This window comes from Phacochoerus africanus, chromosome 9 (assembly GCF_016906955.1).
Source record: "Phacochoerus africanus isolate WHEZ1 chromosome 9, ROS_Pafr_v1, whole genome shotgun sequence".
Taxonomy (NCBI): Eukaryota; Metazoa; Chordata; class Mammalia; order Artiodactyla; family Suidae; genus Phacochoerus; species Phacochoerus africanus.
The window spans coordinates 117,028,855-117,049,938 of record NC_062552.1 but is presented as its reverse complement, the minus strand read 5'-3'; the positions used below and the strand labels follow the sequence as shown (position 1 = coordinate 117,049,938).

Below are 21,084 nucleotides of genomic sequence, written 5' to 3'. Positions count from 1 at the left end.
ACAATCTGCCTTTTGTGCACCCAGGCCAGGCCAGCAGGCAGTGGCTGGGAATCGCTCTTTCTGCCCCAGGAAGGTTGATGCCATTTAGGGCCATTAACTGTCTGGAGGCCTTTCCGTGCCCAGGAAGACGCATGACTTTATAACCTTGTTCCTCGCTGGACTTTGCTCGGCGCTGGGTGGTGCAGTGGGAGGGATGGCCGCCGGAAGCCTAACCTCCCCCAGCATGCTGGCCCCGGTCCCCCCGCGTGTGTGGACAGGCAGTGCACGGGGTTGGAGGTGTGCCGGGTATTAGAAATACTAACGGAGTTCCATCGTGGTTCAGCGGTAACGAACCTGACTAGAATCCATGAGGACGCGGGTTCCATCCCTCGCCTCGCTCAGTGGGTTAAGGATCTGGTGTTGCTGTGAGCTGTGATGCACAGACTCAGCTTGGATCTGGCATTGCTGTGGCTGTGGTGTAGGCCAGCAGCTACAGCTCCGATTCGACCCCTAGCCTGGGAACTTCCATATGCTGCTGGTGTGGCCCTAAAAAGCCGAAAGAAAGAAATACTAACATTTGATAATTATACATCGTACCAAACTTGTAGAAAGAACTTATGTGTGTGCATCATTTCAGGGTTCCTTAGCCTCACAGCACTGAGGACACATTGGGCTGGATAATTCTGTTTTGGGAGGCCCGTCCTGTGCACTGAAGGATCTTGAGCAGCATCCCAGGCCTCGACCCACCCAAGGCCAGCAGCATGACACCCGGTTATGACAACCAAAAGCGTCTCTAGATATGGCTGAGCATCCCCCTGGCCCCTGGTTGAGCCTTGGTGCCTTTTTCGGAGCACCACAGCTCTGAGAGCTTCTGTGGGTCAGTAAAACCATTCTTAATTTATTTCATTTTACTCTTTTTGGCCACACCTATGGATGTGGAAGTTCCTGGGCCGGGTATCAAACCCACGCCGTAACAGTGACAATGGCAGATCCTTAATCACTAGGCCAGTGGGAAACTCCAAGCAGTTGCCGTTTTAAAGGCATGACGCTGAGGCCTCCTTAGGTACCAGAATCTGGGTTTTGGAGGTCGGGATCTCCCACCAAGAGGTTCGTAGTCTCGTGGGTCCTTCCTCCGGCAGGAAGGCCGCCCTCTTCCATTCTCCCTGGACCGAGACTTCCTGATCAGCTTCTGTGCTACCGTCGTGGTCTGTGTGCCTGTGATAAAGGCCCATGTGGTCTCTTTCGACTTTATATAATAAATGTGGCAGTGCCAGATCCTTTAACCCACTGTGCCAGGCTGGGGATTGAACCCACACCTCTACAGCAGCCTGAGCCACTGCAGTCGTATTCTTTTTTTTTTTTTTAATTTTTTTTTTTTTTATTTTCCCACTGTACAGCAAGGGGGTCAGGTTATCCTTATTTGTATACATTACAATTACATTTTTCCCCCAGCCTTTCTTCTGTTGCAACATGAGTATCTAGACAAAGTTCTCAATGCTATTCAGCAGGATCTCCTTGTAAATCTATTCTAAGTTGTGTCTGATAAGCCCAAGCTCCCAATCCCTCCCACTCCCTCCCCCTCCCATCAGGCAGCCACAAGTCTCTTCTCCAAGTCCATGATTTTCTTTTCTGAGATGTTCATTTGTGCTGGATATTAGATTCCAGTTAGAAGTGATATCATATGGTATTTGTCTTTGTCTTTCTGGCTTATTTCACTCAGGATGAGATTCTCTAGTTCCATCCATGTTGCTGCAAATGGCATGATGTCATTCTTTTTTATGGCTGAGTAGTATTCCATTGTGTCTATATACCACCTCTTCCGAATCCAATCATCTGTCGATGGACATTTGGGTTGTTTCCATGTCCTGGCTATTGTGAATAGTGCTGCAATGAACATGCGGGTGCACGTGTCTCTTTTCAGTAGAGTTTTGTCCGGATAGATGCCCAAGAGTGGGATTGCGGGGTCATATGGAAGTTCTATGTATAGATTTCTAAGGTATCTCCAAACTGTTCTCCATAGTGGCTGTACCAGTTTACATTCCCACCAACAGTGCAGGAGGGTTCCCTTTTCTCCACAGCCCCTCCAGCACTTGTTATTTGTGGATGCAGTCGTATTCTTAACCCACAGCACCACAGCGGGAACTCGCAGTCAGCAAATCTTAATCAGGCACTTGCTGTGTGTCGAGAATCCTAAAAGATATCACAGATACAAAAACACAAGACGGATCAGGTAGACGCAGCCCCGCCCCTATGGAAGGGCGCATGTGTGTCTGTGTGTGTCTGTGTCCCTGCAGTGTGTGTGGGGGGTGTGGGGGTGTGTGTGATGGTTTAGGGGAGGCAGGGTTGATGCTGACAAAACACAGGTACATGGAGGAAAAGAAGCGTCATCTCCACTTACGGTCAAGTTCCAGGAAGAACAATCAAGGTCTGTGATACAGGGAGGTTCTTCTCTCTCTGAGGAGGTGACACCTGAGTCGAGGCCTGCCAGGCCTGGTGGGAGGGGCGGTGAATGGAGCAGGACGGGCACAGAGGCCCGAGGACCTGGGCTGAGCAGCAGAGCGCTGCGGCCGAGTGCGGACTGAGCCTGTGAGGGCCACTGCCTGGAAGAGGGCTGAGGGGTGCAGCCGGAGGTCGGACCGCTGTCTGCGGCACCAGAACCACGGCCAGGGCCACAGCTGTGCAGTAACTGTCTCTCTTCTGTAGCCAGAAGCCAGGAAGGCCAGGTGGCTGAGTGCAGAGGAGAGGGGCCCAGGCTTCCTCTGGCCTACGTGTCCCCTGGTCCCAGAGTTTAGCAGCACTCGGCAAACTCTGCTCTGGCATCACATTTTTTCAGGGACTTTGTCAGCTCTGTGGATGACAGTGTCTCCGGCACGGGGACTGCGGTTTTCTCTTCCAGATGGCTGAGTGAGCGCGTGATACCTCAGACCATCTGATGAGATGCCCAGGGAGACAGGCAGTGGTGGGTGGCATCCGGCTTTGTGTGTGTGGGGGGGTACCTGTGACTGGGAGGCCACCAGCAGGCACCCTAAGGCAGAGTCACACACCCAGGATGCTTGCCCCCCACCCCAGGGGCTTTCCCTCTGCTGGTCCATCATGCAGGTCACGTATGATACATTTTGGAGCCTGAGTGCACCAACCTTTTCTCATCCTTTCTGCTCTTATGCTGTGACTTTTGTTCACCAGCAGGGACAGTGGCAGGTGGGGGTTCTGGCTGGAGTTCTGCTTCAGGGAAGCTTCCTCTGCTCTTCCCAAATGCTCCAGGATTTCTCCCACCTTCTGCCCATGGTCCTTTTCATGCACTGTGGTTCTGGTGGATTCTGTAGGTGTGGCTTTTCCTATGTCGTCTCTGGCTAGCTCTCCGCAGTCCTGACTTAGGCAACATGGACACATGCAGCAAATCCAAGGAGTCTTTCCCTGACGCCTGCTGCCCAGCCAGCCAGTTCTGGTCTTGGGGTAGCCACGGGTTACAGCGGCCTGGAGCCTCTTGAGGGGAGTTGTGTGTATGTGAACAAGGACGGTCTTCCTGTCCCCACACAAAGTCATTGTTCTGTGTGATGTGTCTTGGAAATGATTTCATATCAGCCCTTCCTTCAGGCTGCCTTGTTCTTTTTAACGGCTGTGTAGTATTCCATCAAGTGGCCTTAAATCCTTTTCTTATTCAGCCCTCTACTGTAGACACTTAGCGCATTCCTGATCATGTTTTGAAAACATGCTTCCCTGATTAAATATCTTTGGTGCACCTGTGGGGAATTATGTGGGATAAATACCTAGAAATAGAAACACTGAGTTTATGTATTCTTCATTTGGGCTGTTGCCCAATTTCTCTCCATAGAAGTTGTGCCAGTAACCCTCCCACCAAGCCAGTGCTGGTCCCTGCTCTACCGCTTTGGAAGGTGTTTCTCATCAGTTGAATTTGGCAGAGGATTTGGCGGAACCGCAGAAGACTGGGGAGCGCCAGGATCCTAGCAGTCACCTCCTCATCCTGTTATTTTTCTGCCAGGCACTCGGGGTCCAGGCTCACACGGCCTGTCTGGACCTTGAACTGGGCTGCTGTGCTCCTCTGTGCTCCGCGTGCTATAAGGGCCTGACCGCCCTGGTCTGAGCCCCTGGGTTTAAGCAATGGGTCCGAAGAGCCAAAGAGGCTGAGGGGCAAATTGCACTGGTCTTTTCCTTCACCAGCTCCGCCAGTTCCTAGGCACAATGTTGTGCCAGAGGGCAGGCGGTGTCTCAGTCTTCCCGAAGGCTGAAGTCTGGTGCACGGGCCCCTCCGGCTGGCCCCATGCCTGCCGTCCTGCCCTCATCCTTTCCAGGAGTGGCCTCCTGGCCTCGCACACCGCTAGCCTGGTCACTGCGGATCTCAAAGCTGGCTCGTCGCTCCCCGGCTCGGGACCCTGTTGCTTTAGGAGCGCGTCCAAACTCCTTGGCTGGTCTCCGTCCACCCAGGCACGCCGGGTCCCTCACACCATGGCTCTGCCTTTGCTGGCCCCTGTGCTTGGAATGTCTTTTCCTGTGTCCCATGCCTGTGACCCTTTGCGGCTCAGTGTCCCCGGCGTCCAGAAACCCTCTCTCCTCCCCCCCACCCCCTTCCTCTGCCCTGGCTAGATCACTTTCCCCACCCGCACCCCCACGTGGCAACGTCCCCTACTGTTACCACCTGCCACCCCCATGTCTCTGTCCCCTGACTGAGCCCCCGGTGAGGGTGGTGGGATGCAGGGCTCTGTGGCTGAAGAGGGGACCCTGTCTTCCCAGACAGACACACACACACACACACACACACACACACACACACACACACACACACACACACACACACACACACACACACACACACGCTCTCTCTTTCTCTCATGGCTACTACTCTCCCTGGTCTTGTGCTGTATCGGGGGCCTCAGGCTCAGCGCTTACACACTTGCGAGCTCGTGGAATACACACGAGGGTTGATGAAGACCAAGGAGTCTGCTGTGGGAGCCCCCCTCTCCCAGGGAGCCACTTTGGAAAAGTTAGAGAAGCCGCAGTAGGTGATGAGGTGCGGGCCACGGGCCAGGCTGAGCCTGGGGGATGGACAGTCACATTAGTGACATAGGAAAGTCTTGGGGGGGGGGGGTGCGGGCTTGGTGGAGATAGTGAGTGGGTGTCTGTCCCCTCATGGAGCCATCATTGTCACTTATGCGCCGTCCTACTGGCCTTCTTCTCTGTGCTGGGTCTTGTCACCCGGCCGAGGGTGGGTCCAGCATGGTGACTGACTGTGCATCCACTCGAGGACAGCAGGCCTGGGCTCCCGTGTCGCAACCTGGCTCTATTTGGGGCCTTGAGAGCCTTCTTTTTTGTTTGTCACGTCACAGAATCAAAGAATCCTAGAACTTAAAGGTCAGAAAGGATGCTATAAATGCATTATTCTGATGCTGTTGTTTATGGATGGGAAAACCAAGATACGAATAACTCACGTGACTTCCAGAAGCATATAAAGTTAAGGGTGATTCTAGGACTTGAATTCAAATGTCTAGACTCTGCCTTTTGCCTTAACTTTCAGAGTGCCTCAGGGTCCTTGCCCTGGGATTGGGACTGCCCCTGGTGCTGTGGCTGGCCTGAAAGAGTGCCCTGCCAGTGTTTGGAAGGGAAAAGCCTTGGTTGACTGTCAGGGACAGTTACACAGGTTGTGCACTGCACAGCTTGCTAGACTGCAGATGGCTCCCCGTGTGGCTGGACTTGGTCGACCTGCCCTTGGTATGTGCTGGACACTCCCACATCCTTCTCTCAGCTCCTGGGAGTTTGCTCCTAAGACTTGGCTCCAGGAATCTCCAGACCGAGCCCTATGCCAGATCTAGCAGCCTCTTTAGACCCTCAGCCTGTGATTCTTGCACAGCAAGGGGTGATAGGGTTTGGCTAGGGCCGTGCTTGGCCGCCTGGCACATTGTGTTACATCAAGGCCCTGGACCCTGGTGTGGATGCCTCGAGACTCCCCGTGGTGTGGGCTTTGCTCTAAGCTCTAAAGGACAGGGTGGGGCCAGGAAGGCTTTGCTTGGGGGACATTTGGTCCTGGCCTCCATTGATTACAGGCTTCAGCTGTCTGCCCTGAGGGAGGTTTCGTTAGTTGTCCTCCCAGAAAGCTCTGCTCAGCCTGGCTCACGGCCTCATCCTCACCCGGAGCCGCCCTCCCTGGTGCAGGTCTCACCTTCTGCCTCTGAAGATGTGACCATTGGTGGCACTGCGGTAGTGGCAGTCATCCCCCTCCTGTCCTCCTCCCACACTCAGCAGCGGCCACCACGGCCCTCCCGCCAGCACGTGTCCTTCCCTCACCCCTGTGTGGTCTTCATCACAGAGGCCACGTGGGCCCTGGCATCCAGCCGTGCCAATTGTCTGCTCTCAGAAGTGTCTACCCTCAGTTGTGTTCATTTGTCTCAATCCAGGGTTGGGGACAGATGCAGACTCTGGGCCCAGCCTGGTGGCCCCTTGGGGGTCTTTGGGGAGAAGAGCTCACCAGGGTGGACTCTGGAGTGGTAGGACGAGCAGATGGGGCCGAGGTCCCAGCTCTGCCACTTCACTGTGTGACCCGGACTAGTTTCCATTTCCATTCTCCTTTCTGAAAAGTTGGGCCGGACTGAGCAGCTCTGAGGTCTCCCCAGGCCTGACCATCTATAACTCTGCCTCTGGAAGGGAAATGAGAAACTGTACGTGCCTTTTGTGCTTGTTCGGGTTTTTTTTTTTTTTTTTTTTTTTTTTTGCTTTTCCTTGTGCTGACACCAAATGCAGCGTTCCTGTTTTCACTGGCTGGACCACCAGCCTGAAGGCCCAGACTTGGGTTGGCAGAACATGAGAGAGGCTCATTTTTTCTGTTGATTGATTGATTGCCACAAGGGTCATATGGAGGTTCCCAGGCTAGGGGTCTAATTGCAGCTACAGCTGCTGGCCTATACCACAGCCACAGCAGCGCCAGGTCTGAACCATGTCTGTGACCTACACCGGATCCTTAACCACTGAGCAAGGCCAGGGGTTGAACCTTCATCCTTCTGGATCCTAGTCAGATTTGTTTCTGCCACGCCATGATGGGAACTCCTCACTTTTTCTATTTTACATAAATTTTTTTCTTTTGGTCTTTTTGCTATTTCTTTGGGCCGCTCCCACGGCATGTGGAGGTTCCCAGGCTAGGGGTCCAATCGGAGCTGTAGCACCGGCCTACGCCAGAGCCACAGCAACGCGGGATCTGAGCCGCGTCTGCAACCTACACCACAGCTCACGGCAACGCCGGATCGTTAACCCACTGAGCAAGGGCAGGGACCGAACCCGCAACCTCATGGTTCCTAGTCGGATTCGTTAACCACTGCACTACGGCGGGAACTCCTTTTTTACATAAATTTTAAAATAGTATTTTGGGTTTTTAAATCTGGGAAGACACAGTAAATTTTTTTCACATCACAAAAATTATTTAGTGACCCCAAGAGCCCAAGGTCCTAGGGCTCTTGATTCTCAGTAGAGTTTTCATTGCATTAAACCCTCATGACTTGATGCTTAAGGAGAGGTGCCACATCATCACACAATAACTGTGTGCCTGTATAAAAGTGCCTGTTCTTTTTTTGTTTTGTGTAAATAAGTAGGTAATGGAAATTTTTTTTTTTTAACAAGAGATTTATTTATTTATTTATTTTTGGTCTTTTTAGGACCACACTACTGCACACGGAGGTTCCCAGGCTAGGGATCAAATCGGAGCTGTAGCCACTGGCCTATGCCGTAGCCACAGCAACGCCAGGTCCGAGCTGCATCTGTGACCTACACCACAGTTCATGGCAACGCCAGAACCTTAGCCCATTGAGCAAGGCCAGGGGTCGAACCATAGATGCTAGTCAGATTCGTTTCCGCTGAGCCATGATGGGAACTCCAGTAATGGAAAATTAAAAAAAATTTTTTTTAATTAAGAAAAAAAATGAACCTGAGGGACCCTGGCTATAGCTAGGATTGTGATGCTTTTTGTTTACAAGTTTGCCATGCCTTGGTTTTTCTGTTTGTTCTGGTGGGTTGGTTGGTTTGATTGAACTTTGAAAAGATTTTTATCTACCTTCATGAAAATATTTTATTTGGTAGGTTTTAAAGCTTCATATTTTTTGTGGATTATTTTAGTTGCAAAACCTTTCAATGAACTATAACATTAAAGCCAAGCATAACAATGAACATGTATTGCAACTGACACAGTACAGATTTATAAACTGTGACAAGACCATCATATGACGCATTGGAATTTATCAGACAGCCCGCGTTTATGTTCTGCTTTGTCTCTTTGCTTGCTGAATACCCCTGGCAGGTTACACAATCTCTCAGAATATTAGTTCTTTTTTTTTATAATGGTTTTTATTTTTTCTGTTATAGTTGGTTTACAGTGTTCTGTCAATTTCTTCTGTACAGTAGGGTGACCCAGTCATACATATATATACATTCTTTTTCTCACATTATCCTCCCTCGTGTTCCATCTCAAGTGACTGGGTATAGGTCCCTGTGCTCTACAGCAGGACCTCATTGCTTACCCACTCCAAATGCAATAGTTTGCATCGCTTAACCCCAGACTCCCACTCCCTCCCCCTCCCCCTCAGCAACCACAAGTCTGTTCTCCAAGGCCATGAGTTTCTTTTCTGTGGAAAGGTTCGTTTGTGCCATGTATTAGATTCCAGTTATAAGTGATATCATATGGTATTTGTGTCTTTCTGACTTACTTCACTTAGTATGAGTGTCCAGTTCCATCCATGTTGCTGCAAATGGCATTATTTTGTTCTTTTTGATGGCAGAGTAGTATTCCACAGTGTATATATACCACATCTTCTTAATCCATTCCTCTGTTGATGGACATTTAGGTTGTTTCCGTGTCTTGGCTATTGTCAATAGTGCTGCAGTGAACATAGGGATGCATGTATCTTTTTGAATGAACGTTTTGTCTGGACAGTTGCTCAGGAGTGGGATTGCTGGGTCATATGGTTTAGTTTTCTGAGGTACCTCCATACTGTTTTCCATAGTGGTTGTACCAATCTACATCCCCACCAACAGTACCAATTTTCTCCACACCCTCTCTAGCATTTGCTATTTATAGACTTTTTAATTTATTTATTTCTATTGAAGTATAGTTGATTTACAATGTCATGTTAGTTTCAGGTGTATAGCACAGTAATTGTTATACATATATATATGATTTTTCAGATTTTTTCCTTTATAAATTATTACAGAATATTGAGTATAGTTCCTTGTGCAGTTCAGTGGGTCTTTGTCGATTACCTGTTTTATATACACTAGTGTATATATGTTAATCCCAAATTTCCAATTTATCTTTCCCCTCTTTTCCCCTATGGAACTATAATTTTGTTTTCTGTATCTGTGGGTCTATCTCTGCTTTGTATATAAGTTCATTTGTATCTTTTTTTAAAAAAATTGCATATATAAGTGATATTATGTGATATTTGTCTTTGGCTTACTTCACCTAGTACGATAATCTCTAGGCCCATCCATGTTGCTGCAGATGGCACTATTGCGTTCATTTTTGGGGGATGTTTTTAGGGCTGCACTTGTGGCATATGGAAGTTCCCAGGCTAGGGTTTGAGTCGGAGCTGCAGTTGCTGGCTTACAGCATGGCCATAGCCACTCCAGACCCCAGCCGAGTTTGCAACCTACACTGTAGCTTGCAGCAGTACTGGGTTCTTAACCCACTGAGCCACGACAGGAACTCCAAGGTGCATGTATCTTTAAAAATCAGAGTTTTCTTTGAAAAATCCCCTAGGAGTAGGATTGCAGAATCATATGGTGTCTCTATTTTTAGTGTTTTAGGGGATCTCCATACTATTCCCCCAGTGGCTGAACCAATTTACATTCCCACCGACAGTGTGGGAGGGTTCCCTTTTCTCCTCTCCAGTATTTATTATTTGTAGGCTTTTTGATAATGGCCATTCTGACTGGTGTGAGGTGACAGGTCATTGTAGTTTTGACTTGCATGTCCCTAATTCGTGATCCTGAGCATTTTTCATGTGTTTTTTGGTCCTCTGTCTTCTTTGGAGAAATGTCTGTTTAGATCTTCTGCCCACTGTTGATAGGGTTGTTTGTCTTCTTGGTATTGAGCTGTATGTGCTGTTTGTATATTTTGAAAATTAATCCCTTGCCACAGTTGCATTGATTGCAAATATTTTCTTCCATTGCGTAGGTTGTCTTTTTGTTTTGTTTATGGTTTTCTTTGCTGTACAAATGCTTTTCAATTTAATTAGGTCCCATTTGTTTATTTTTTGTTTTTATTGTCATTACTCTTAAGACACATTCCCCCCCGCCACCAAAAAATGCTGTGACTATGTCAAAGGGTGTTCTGCCTATATCTTCCTCTAGAAGTCTTATACTATCTGGTCTTACATGGTTCTTTAATCCTTTTTTTTTTTTTTTTGCTTTTTGGGGCTGAACCCATGGCATATGGAAGTTCCCAGGCTAGAGGTCGAATTAGAGCTGCAGCTGCCAGCTTACACCACAGCCATAGCACAGCAGATCTGTGCCATGTCTGCTACCTATACCACAGCTCATGGCAATGCCAGATCCTTAACCCGCTGAGCAAGGCCAGGCATGTAGCTGTCCAGTTTTCCCAGCATCACTTATTGAAGAGACTGTCTTTTCTCCATTGTATATTCTTGCCTCCTTTGTCATAGATTAGTTGGCTATAGGTACTTGGGTTTATTTGTGGGCCTTTTCTTCTGTTCCATTGATCTCTATGTCTGTTTTTGTACCAATACCATACTTTTTTGATGACTGTATCTTTGTGGTTTAATCTGAAGCCAGGGCTCGTGATTCCTCTAGCTCCATTTTTCTTTCTCAAGATTGCTTTGGGGTCTTTTGTCTTTCCATACAAATTTAAGATTTTTTTGGACTAGTTCTGTGAGAAATAGCACTGATAACTTGATAGGGGTTGCATTGAATCTGTAGCTTGCCTTGGTAAGTATGATCATTTTAGCAATATTTATTCTTCCATTCCAGAACATGGTCTGTCTTTCTATCTGTTGTATCATCTTTGATTTCTTTCATTGTGTCTTATGGTTTTCTGAGTACAGGTCTTTTGCCTCCTTAGGTAGGTTTATTCCTAGGTGTTTTATTCTTTTTGATGTGATAGTAAATGGGATTATCTCCTTAATTTCTTTCTGATCTTTCGTTATTAGTGTATTGAAATCCGTGCCATGCCATTTTTCACAGACTAGAGGGCTCTGGAGCCAGTTGGGGTGGGTTCACGTCCCATCTTGCTGCTTCCTAGCTGGGAGAGGGAAAAGCACTGAGATTCTCTGAGCCTCAGCTTCTCTGTCTGTCAAATGGGGCTGCTAACAAGACCTGCTGCCTAGGAACATGTCCGTGCCTGCGAGGTGTGGGATGTTGGCCTCCTCTGTTTGGTGAGTGTTTAGGAAAAGTTAGCTGCTATCATCATTTCACTGTAATTATAAATAATAACACATCCTAGCGTCTTGCCAAGACCCCCATCATGGTGTTAAGACTTTAGGAGCTAGAAGCTTCTTGGCTTTCCACCACCGCTCGGTGTGGAAGGAGCTAGGTAAGAGGCCAGGCTCCGTGGCCATCTGCTGGATGATCTGGACGTGGGCCACGCTCTCAGGAGGAGCCAGAAGGATTGAGATTATGCTGAGTAAGCCCAAAGTCACTTTCTCTCCCGGAAAAGGCTCCCCGTGAGTAATTTTTAACAGCCACAAGGAAGCCATTTCAGGTCTTCCTCAGCTGGCATTTGGTGGCCCAGTGTTAACTGAAACACACAGGCCCTGATGCGTGGGATCCCAGCAGGCAGCTCTGATGTCTTCTGTGCACGGCCTGTGGTGTTTGTCTTGAGTGCCGACACTTACCTACTTCTAGAACCAAGTGGCAACCAGGATTCTGAAGTCCTGCTGAGATGAGCACAAAAGGTTGCTGTAGGAGTTCCCGTCATGGCGCAGTGGTTAACAAATCCAACTAGGAACCATGAAGTTGCGGGTTCGGTCCCTGCCCTTGCTCAGTGGGTTAAGGATCCGGTGTTGCCGTGAGCTGTGGTGTAGATTGCAAACGCGGCTCGGATCCCGTGTTGCTGTGGCTCTGGCGTAGGCCGGTGGCTACATCTCCGATTTGACCCCTAGCCTGGGAACCTCCATATGCCGAGGGAGCGGCCCAAGAAATAGCAAAAAAGACAACCCCCCCCCCAAAAAAAACAACAGCAAAAAAAGGTTGCTGTAATTCCCAAGTGCCCGCTGCCACCATGCTCAGGGTGGTGGCTGCCAGGGCTGTGGGGGAGGCCTGGTGGAACTGGGCCCTCTTATCCATTTCTTTTCTTTTTTCTTTTTTCTTTTTTTTTTTTTTTTTGCTCTTTTGTCCTTCTAGGGCTGCACCCGCGGCATATGGAGGTTCTCAGGCTAGGAGTCTAATTAGAGCTGTCGCTTTTGGCCTGCGCCACAGCCACACCAGATCTGAGCCGTGTTTGCAACCTACACCATACCTCACGGCAACACTGGATCCTTAACCCACTGAGCAAGACCAGGGATCGAACCTGCAACCTCATGATTCCTAGTTGGATTTGTTTCTGCTGCACCACAATAGTGGTTTCTGATCCACCGCATGTGGAAAGCTGGAGTCCCAGGCAGGGTAAACGCAAGACAGCCCACACTGCATAGCTGGGACCACAACCCACGGCCTTGCTCTTTGGTTCAGTGCTTGCTTTCTCTCTTCCTTCTATTTTTTAATTGCAGTATAATATACACAGAGTAAAGTCTACACATTGTGAGCAGCTTGATCAGTTTTTACCAACCAGCTACATACACCATGTACCCAGCACCAGGTCAAAAAGTAGAGCAGTGCCGCTCCCCTGAGCCCAGCCCTGCCCAGCTCTGCCCAGCCCTGCCCAGCCCTGCCCAGCCCTTCCCTCCCTTCCTTAGTCTCTGGCAGTGAGGTCCCGTCCTACCCCTAGTGCGGCACTTCCATGTTCCCATATGACAGCCTCTTCCTGGGGTTGGGGACAGGAAGGGCTGCTAGAGAGAAGGAGGCTGGTTACCAAATGGGGAGGTGGGCTTTCCCCAGCGAACTGGGATGAATGGCTTCCAGCCTGGTCCCCAGCAGGATTTTCTTGAAATTCTAAAAAGTTTCTCTGCCTCTCCCCGCAGCCTGCAGATTAACGTGGAGCGTGCTTGGCGGGGCAGTTGGCGCTGAGCTTGCCTGGCCCTGCCTAGGTGCCTTTTTAGCATTCACTGTGCTGTTCCCTGCCCTGCCTTCGCTGGAGATTGAGAGCTTCCTGAGAATAGCGGCGTCACAGGCTCGCTCCTGCCGTGGGGCTTGCGCACGTATCGGCGGCCATCCTTCAAATAGCCCCTACCCAGGGCCCCAGTAGAAGACTCTGCTCATTCGCAGGAGGTCTGGGCAGCTCCCAGCCTCTCCATTCGCCCCTCACCACTGGCCCCAGGCTCTGCTCCTCTTTATCCTGTTATAGGCCCTGCTGAGCTGTGTACAGATGAGGACTGAGGCTTAGGCCCCGTGTCGCAAGTGGGAAAGGCAGGATTTTACCCCAGGTCTGGAGGCCTCTGGAGGCTGTGTGTAACCTCTTCCCAGCCTTGGCCTTCACTTGGCAGAGGAGGGAGCTGAGGCCCAGTAAGGAGACAGGGCTCCCAGCCCTCTGCATGGTGCCCCCTCCTCCCTCCAGCTCTCCCACCCCCAGAAGCGTAGACTTCCAGAGCCGTCCATTGAGCCTCAATTCCAAGTCCTGCCATCGGGCCTAGAGGCTAGGCTGTGCCCGGCTGGGCTCCCAGGGGCACACGGCCCAGCGGGCAGCCTTCCAGCTGTCAGGTCCTGAGGCCGTGCCAGGCCTGAGGCCGGGGGCAGGCTGGACCCGCCGAAGCTCCTGGTGTTGATGATGTCCAGTTGATCTGTTTTTCTTTTTCTTGCTTGTACTTTTGGTATCATAGCTAAGAATCTGTTGTCTGGCCCAAGGTCACGACGATTTACACCGGTGTGTTCTTCTAAGAGATTGATGGTTTTCGCTCTTACCTCAAAGAAGTGGTCCTTTTTTAAAAGAAGTGGTCCTTGCAAACCAGTTCATCCAGTGGCATGCATGCAGCCAGTCCTGGGGAAATAGTAGCTGCTGTTATTTTAAATGATTATCAGTTATGATTATTTTTATTTATTATTTATCATCATCTTTGCCGTGATTCATCTCTCATTGTGTTTCCCATCTGGGTGGCCACCTCCTGCTCCTTCCTGCAAGATAGTGTTGCTATTTGAACTCTTTTCTGGCACAACTAGGGGTGCAGAGAGTGGAGGATAGGACCTAGCGGCTTCCCCCACTCCTTCCATTTTGCCCCAGACATTTTGTTTTGGAAAATTTTAAAATGCCTGAGTGGTTTCTGCAGTGCTCTCCCCTACTCATCACCCTTACTTCTTCTTCTTCTTTTTCGTCTTTTTAGGGCCGCACCTGCAGCATATGGAGGTTCCTAGGCTAGGGGTTGAATTGGACCTACAGCTGCCAGCCAACACCACAGCCACAGCAACGTCAGATCTGAGCTACATCTGCAACCTACACCACAGCTCACGGCAACACCAGATCCTTAACCCACTGAGCGAGGCTAGGGATTGAACCCGCAACCTCACGGTTCCCAGTTGGATTTGTTTCTGCTACACCATGACGGGAACTCCTCACCCTTACTTCTTGAGTTAGCAGCTCATGGCCGCTCTGCTTCCGCCTGTGCCTCACCTACCCCTGCCCCCATGCCTGGTTATTGTGCAGCAAATCCCAGATAATCCCATTTAATCTGTTGATTGTTTTAGTACACATCTCTGCAAGATGAGTCACCACTTTCTGAAAAGAGACCTGCGATGTTTGGGGGAGTGGGCCAGAGCCCCACTACCTCCCAAGGATGCAGGGTAGGAGGGATCCTGTGAGCAGGTGCCTCTTCTGCCTCCCTGCGAGGAGCAGGGTGGCGGCTGCAGCTGGCACGGCGACCCATAGAGGGTCGCTCCCTGCAGCGTGGGTCGTCATGGGCTGGGCGGGGGGGTTGCATCGTGCTCCAGGTGCCAGCAGGGCCAGCCTGGGGCAGAGCAGCCTGGTCTCTCACCCCAAGTGCAGAGCTGGCCCGCCCCTCCGTCTGCTGACAGGGCCATCTGCAGGGCACGATGGGCTCAGAGACCCCGGGTCAGGTTGGATCCTAAGAGTGCACGCGTTGCAGTCACGAGAAGCCTTTTGCTTTTGTATCTCCCAGCTCTTCATATTTGTCATCTCCTTGTCCACAGCAGCTCCCCAAGACAGCTTTTATTCAAAATGCACATTTTCACACAAGGAAACGGAATCCCAGTTTCTTCTTCACAGACATAAAGTAGCAGAGGCGGAATTTGAACTCGGGACTCCCGCCTGCATTTTCTGTCAGATGAGAGGCCATCCTTGCAGCTTGCTCCTTGCTCATTTCCTGGCCGGACATGGAACTGCAGAGGAATGGTTTCTCTGATGCTCATCTTTGTCCTCTCATTCGGCTCAGGTTTCCAGTGGGGAAACCAGTCAAGGGCCTGGTGCCCGTCTTGGCGCCATCATCCCGTGGGCCTTAGGGGTGTCAGGCTGTTCTCTGGCCCTTTGTCCATATTCTCCAGACCCCCTCCCGGCCCTGCTGACCCCGCCGTCTGTTTCTGCGTCTCCCTCTCGTTGGCTGCTTCAAGCCTGGCACCTTCTTGTTACCTTCCAGGATCCCTTTCTAGGTGTCCCAAGGCAGGCCTGCTCACAGAACACGTGTTTACCATTTGCTGTGGAGACCGTGTGGGCCTCTCTTCCTCTGAGTGGTGATGAAATGGCACCGAGCTTGCCCTTCCAGCAGTTCGTTTGGTAATTCTAAGAGATTTGTGAAAAATGCATGAGGCCTGCGATGCAATGGATAAGCCGAAAGGCTTGGAAGAAAATCCACTTGTGGGTAGTTGGGGCTGTTTGGAAAAACTCTTTCTTTGCCCTCTCTGTCCCTTGTCCCATAAGAGATCGTGGTTAGGAATAATTCTTCTTTTAATTCTGATGCTTTCATCCCGGGTCAAAAGCTTGTTGGCGCCTGCTTGTCAGATCCTGTCCCCTTTTGGTTCCTTCTAGCTTCTTTGGCTTAAATTCCCGTCTTAATGAGTCTGAGTTCTTTCTTTAAAGGCCGTTGCCCTAATGCATCAGAGTGGGACCAGAACCAGCTTTGTGTTATTCAGTAACTATGCAGACACTTTTCTTGATAATGCGGGTGGGCATGGTGGGGAGGGTGGGTGTTGGGGTGGGGGGCGGTGTCTTGATTTACTGGAATTCGGGGGTGGAGAGAGGACTGGGCCAGCCTGACAAAGCAACGTCTGACGCTGCCTGCCTCTGGAAAGAAGGCAGTGAACAGGTGTGTGTCCCTGCTGTTACCTGCAGTGCCTCTAGCAGGTGGCTGCCCAGCTTGTTCTAGAGCATCCTCATGTGTGGCCTTGAGGTTTGCCTCACAAACACCAGCTTTCTCCAGCTTAGACTCAGCAGTCGCAGACAAGTCAAGTGGGTCACCCAAGGCGACAGCGGAGGCGACCCCAGCGGGAGCCTGGGTGTCTTGACTCCTTCGCTCTTCCCTCTGTACCGGGCTGCTTCGCGGCGGGGTGGAGGGGGCTCAGGGCATCGCAGTGCTTTCATTTCATAACCCAGAACGTGAACTCACTGGCCAGGTCCAGCAGAGGAAACCCAAGAAGGCTCTTGTTTGTCCCATCTTGGCTCCACGCCTCATGATGACCGAGCGGTGTGGATGATGCAGTTTGTTAAGTGAAGGACCTTTTCTTTCTTTTCTTTTTCTTTCTTTCTTTCTTTCTTTTTTTTTTTTTTTTTTGCTTTTTTAGGGCCGCCCCTGCAGCATATGGAAGTTCGCTGGCCAGGGGTTGAATCGGAGCTACAGCTGCCGGCCTGCGCCACAGCCACAGCAGATCTGAGTCGCATCTAGGACCTACACCACAGCTCACGGCAACGCTGGTTCCTTAACCCACTGAGTGAGGCCGGGGGCGGAACTTGCATGGACGCTAGTCGGGTTTGTTTCCACGGAGCCACAACAGGAGCTCCGAGTGGATGACCTTTTAACGTGAGGACATTAACGTGATTTCAGTCGCGTGTGTCAATCTTGGTGCCGCACGCGTGCCCTGCCTGCGTGTCCACATAGATCTGTCTCAAAGGAACTGTGCCAACAGGGAGTTGCCACCGGGGAGCCCGCCGCAGAGAGGTGCTGCAGGCACGTTGTGAGGCTGAGGACGTAGGAGAGAGAAGGGCTCCTTGGCCTGAGGGCAGCCCTTTCTTAAGGACACCTCTCAGCTTGTCGCCACGTCCCCAGTGGGTTCCAGACGCGGGCTCCCCCACATCAGCTCCTGGCTCCTTCTGTACGAGCAGGGCAGCGGGCGGGCCTCTCGGGAGGAGGAGGGAGCCGTGATGGCAGCTTCTGTTTTGCCTTTGGGTCTGCACCTGCGTGTGCTGGGAGAGAACTTTCTGGTTCTGGGGGCGAGAGCGTGTGGGCCCTGTGGGGTTCACCAGTGTGAGGACAGGAAGGAGGCCTCCCCACATGCGTGCACTGGCCACCCCTCAGGTAGGGAGGCTTTTTTTTTTTTTTTTTTAAACACACAGAGAAAAAGACACCACTGAGCCCATAACCAGATACTCTGATATAAAACACAAGGCAGGAGCAGATTTCAGAGAAATAGATACGAATCTCTGGCTTTTGTGTTGTGAGCTCTTGAAAAATGATTGCTAGGAACCAAAATAGGTCCGCTGGAAAAAAAAAAAGAAAAGAATAATCCCAAATGGAGCCTTCTTTTTGCTGCTAAGATTTCCTGGAAAAGAAGCGTTATGGCTTTTTCCCTGGCCTCTGCTGACCTCACAGACCTGTTCTCGCGGAGTGGGCCAGGAGGGGCGAGTTAAGCTGGTGTGTGTCCCCTGGGGCTGCCAGAACAAAGGACCACAATTCGAGTGGCCTAAAAACTGTAGAACTTCATTCTCCGGCAGTTAGGGGGCCGGACGTCTCAAATCAAGGTGTATCCAGAGCTGATACCTTCCGGAGGCTCTGAGGGAGAATCTATTCCTTGCCCCTTGTGTCTGTTTCATGCCTCACGTAGCTTCTGCCGGTGGCCGGTGGTCCTCAGCCAGCCTTGCCTTGAAGCTGACCTCAATCGCTCTCTCCGTCTTTACACCACCTTCTCCCTGTGCCTCTGTGTCCCGATTTTCCCCGTCTTGAGGATGCTGGTCCGTGGACGAGGGTCCATCCTAATCCATTGTGACCTCATCTTAACTTGATTACATGCATGAAGACACTTTCCAGATAAGGTCACATTCACAGCAACTGGGAGTTAGGACTGGAACAGGTGTGTGTGTGGGGGGGGGGGACACAGGTCACCCCACCATAACAGCAGCAGTTGCCGAATGGCCTTCCTTGCATGCTGCCCTCTCTCCTGTTACTCCAGCATCCCCCATTTTTGTCCTCAGAATCGTAGTGCTTTAGAACCAGAGGGATTGGCGTCATTTTTTTTTATCTGCCTGACAAGCTGCTCTAGTCACTGCGGTGACGTGGGGCTCCGGGAGTCACGGAGGTGACGCGGGGGGGGGGGGGGGCCAAGATCCCCATGTTCCTTTCCTGGAGGCATTTCGCTCTGTCTTTTGTTGGCTTCTGTTGCAGGTAATGGTTTCTTCTTCCCCATGTGCATTAGTGTTATTTTCCGAGAGGACTGTAACTTCCTTAAAGCCTCATCTTACCATAGTTCCTCGCGCCTTGCCACAGTCGGCTGTGAAGGGAGTGGGTGTCAACATGCATTTATTGAGCACCTGGGGGGGCGAGCGGCTGGCTCACGGAGCACCTTAGCGCCTTCCCACAGACCTGCTGAATCCCGGCCTCCCACTCTCCCCAGCCCTGCCTCAGGCTCAGTGCAGAGGGCAGGGTGCTGGCCACTCTCATTGAGCATAATCGACCTGCGAAGCAGCCCTGGTTTCAGGTGAGGCTTTATCCAGGAGTCAGATAAGCGGACTGGAACCCAGCTGTGCTCCTTTTCTTGGCTCTGTTTGCTCAGTTTGGGCTCCGTTTTGAGATTGGGCTCCATCACGCCTCTCTCCAGATCCCTGGGCAACTGCTCCCGGTTGCCCAGTCTTCAGCTGCCTCTCGCCCTCAGGGAGGGGGAGCACTGGTCCCAGCATTCCCAGCAAGAGCGCCCGGCCTGCCTCGGATTGGACAGACTCGGGTCACATGTCTGCTCCTAAGCCAGCAGCCCAGGGACGTGCTGATTGGTCTAACCCAAGTCATGTGATCCCAGGGGGGCTGAGTGGGTGGAGGCCGTTTCCTGAGACCAGGTGATGCCCCAACCGGGAATCAGGGCTGGTGTGTGTTGTATGTTGTGGTGGGGGTGGATGGAGAGGGATGGAGGCGGGAAGGACACATGGGATGAGATCTTGCTTGTCACTCTCCTTTCAGCCTCAGTCTCCCTCTAACCGGAGGGGGTGTGTTTTCTGTTAGGAATACATCGATGCCCACCCCGAGACCATTGTCCTGGACCCCCTTCCTGCCATCAGGACCCTGCTCGATCGGTCCAAGTCCTACGAGCTCATCCGGAAGATCGAAGCCTACATGCAAGGTACGGACCATCGTGGCCGGGCACCACCTTGTGGACACCGGGTGGTCATGGCGAGCGGTTGGGAGGAGGGGGATCTGGTCTTTTTACGCAGTTGAACCTTCTGAGGAAGAATCTTCCTTTCCTTCTCCCTCTTTTTTGGGGAAAAAAAAAGCCCTAGGGTCTCTTTGGGAGAGTGGCTCCCATCACTTCAAGATGGCTTTGTTTTGTTGTCTTAAACCCATGAGTGGGGATGAAGCGTCCCGATAACACAGCGGTTGGAGAGCAGAAGTGTGTGTAGGACAGCTCAGCGGCAGGCGGGCGAGTGCAGTTAATGTAACCCGGCAGGGGAGACACACAGGGAAGTTGAAGGGCCTTTAATCAAACGCTCGGAGCTCTGTAATGTGGCGGCTGGACCCCACGGGGTATACGCCATTCTCGCAGGCGGGGAGCCTCCCTCTTAGCGGCGGGTGTGTCTCTCGCCGGCAGCAGGCGCTTGCCCCCAAGGACGCATCCTCCCCACGTCCCAGGGCAGGGCAGCTCCAGAGAAGTCAGACTGCCTTTCCCAGGTGCCTGTTTATATGAGAAGGGCTTTGGGGAAAGGCTCATGGTAACAGTGACCTCCGAGTTCACTGGCCCACGCGTTCCCTGCTGAGAGGTCTTATTTAACTGTAACAAAAAGTGCTTTGCTGGGGCCCTGGGGCTGCGTGAGGATTCCTTCAGAGGCAAGAGAGGCAGCCCCTGTTCCTGCCGTCCAGGCCATCTGTCCATGGCCTACAGGGGCTGCCTTGAACCCTGACCTGGTGACCTGGCCCCCACTGTCATTCATGTGATGCTTGGACCAGTGGGTGCTTTGGCTCGCAGATCAGCGTGGGGATAATAAGAGCAGGATTTATTGGGTACATGCTGAGTGCCCAGTGCTGGCCAAAGCTTTCTCTCACATTCTTTCTTCCAGTGCCCGAAAGGTGGGCCAGATCGTCCTCTCTGTTCCGCAGAGGAGGAGCTGAGAGCTTAGCAGAGGCCCCAGCGTCGCACAGCCTGGGAACTGCAGAGCCAGAATCTAGGCAGGTCTCTTCAGCTCAGGTTCCCCAGCTCCTAAGCCCTAAGCTTGACTTTCGTGTCCATGGTCAGGGGGCCCTGGATCCAGCTAGCCCCTGGCCCAGGGCACTGCTGAGTGCTTGCTTGGTTCTTTAAGAAACATCCTCTGTGCAAGAACTGGTGCTGGACCTGGCCATCCCGGAGGGGGTCCTGAGACCTCATGCAAGCCTGGGCTGCACCAGGAGGTATAGAGCGGGACTTTCTGGGCAACCCCTAATAGGCAGGCTATTTTAGCCACACAACATCCTTTCGTCCTTGGAGTCGTCACTGGAGTGGTCCCTGACCGTGTCAGCTTCCATCCCCTTTGCATTTCTTTCCTGGGTCCACCCAGATCCCCCAGATAAAAGGAAGAGCCAAAGTGATGTTTTGGTTGAACAATGGTTCTGGAAAGGAAATCCGCCTCTTCCCAGAAAGTGTGTGTGTGTTGGACACTGACTGTGTGTG

At 51.4% G+C, this 21,084-nt stretch overlaps 1 protein-coding gene across 2 annotated transcripts in view; it reads left to right on the top strand.

Moving 5' to 3' along the window:
- ITPK1 (inositol-tetrakisphosphate 1-kinase) overlaps positions 1-21,084 on the top strand; it is a 162,174-nt gene that overhangs the window by 100,753 nt on the left and 40,337 nt on the right. For both annotated transcript variants that reach the window (XM_047797286.1, XM_047797288.1), the window contains exon 4: positions 19,449-19,566. In XM_047797286.1, coding sequence (XP_047653242.1) covers positions 19,449-19,566 — 118 coding nt within the window. The remainder of the gene's footprint in view (positions 1-19,448; positions 19,567-21,084) is intronic.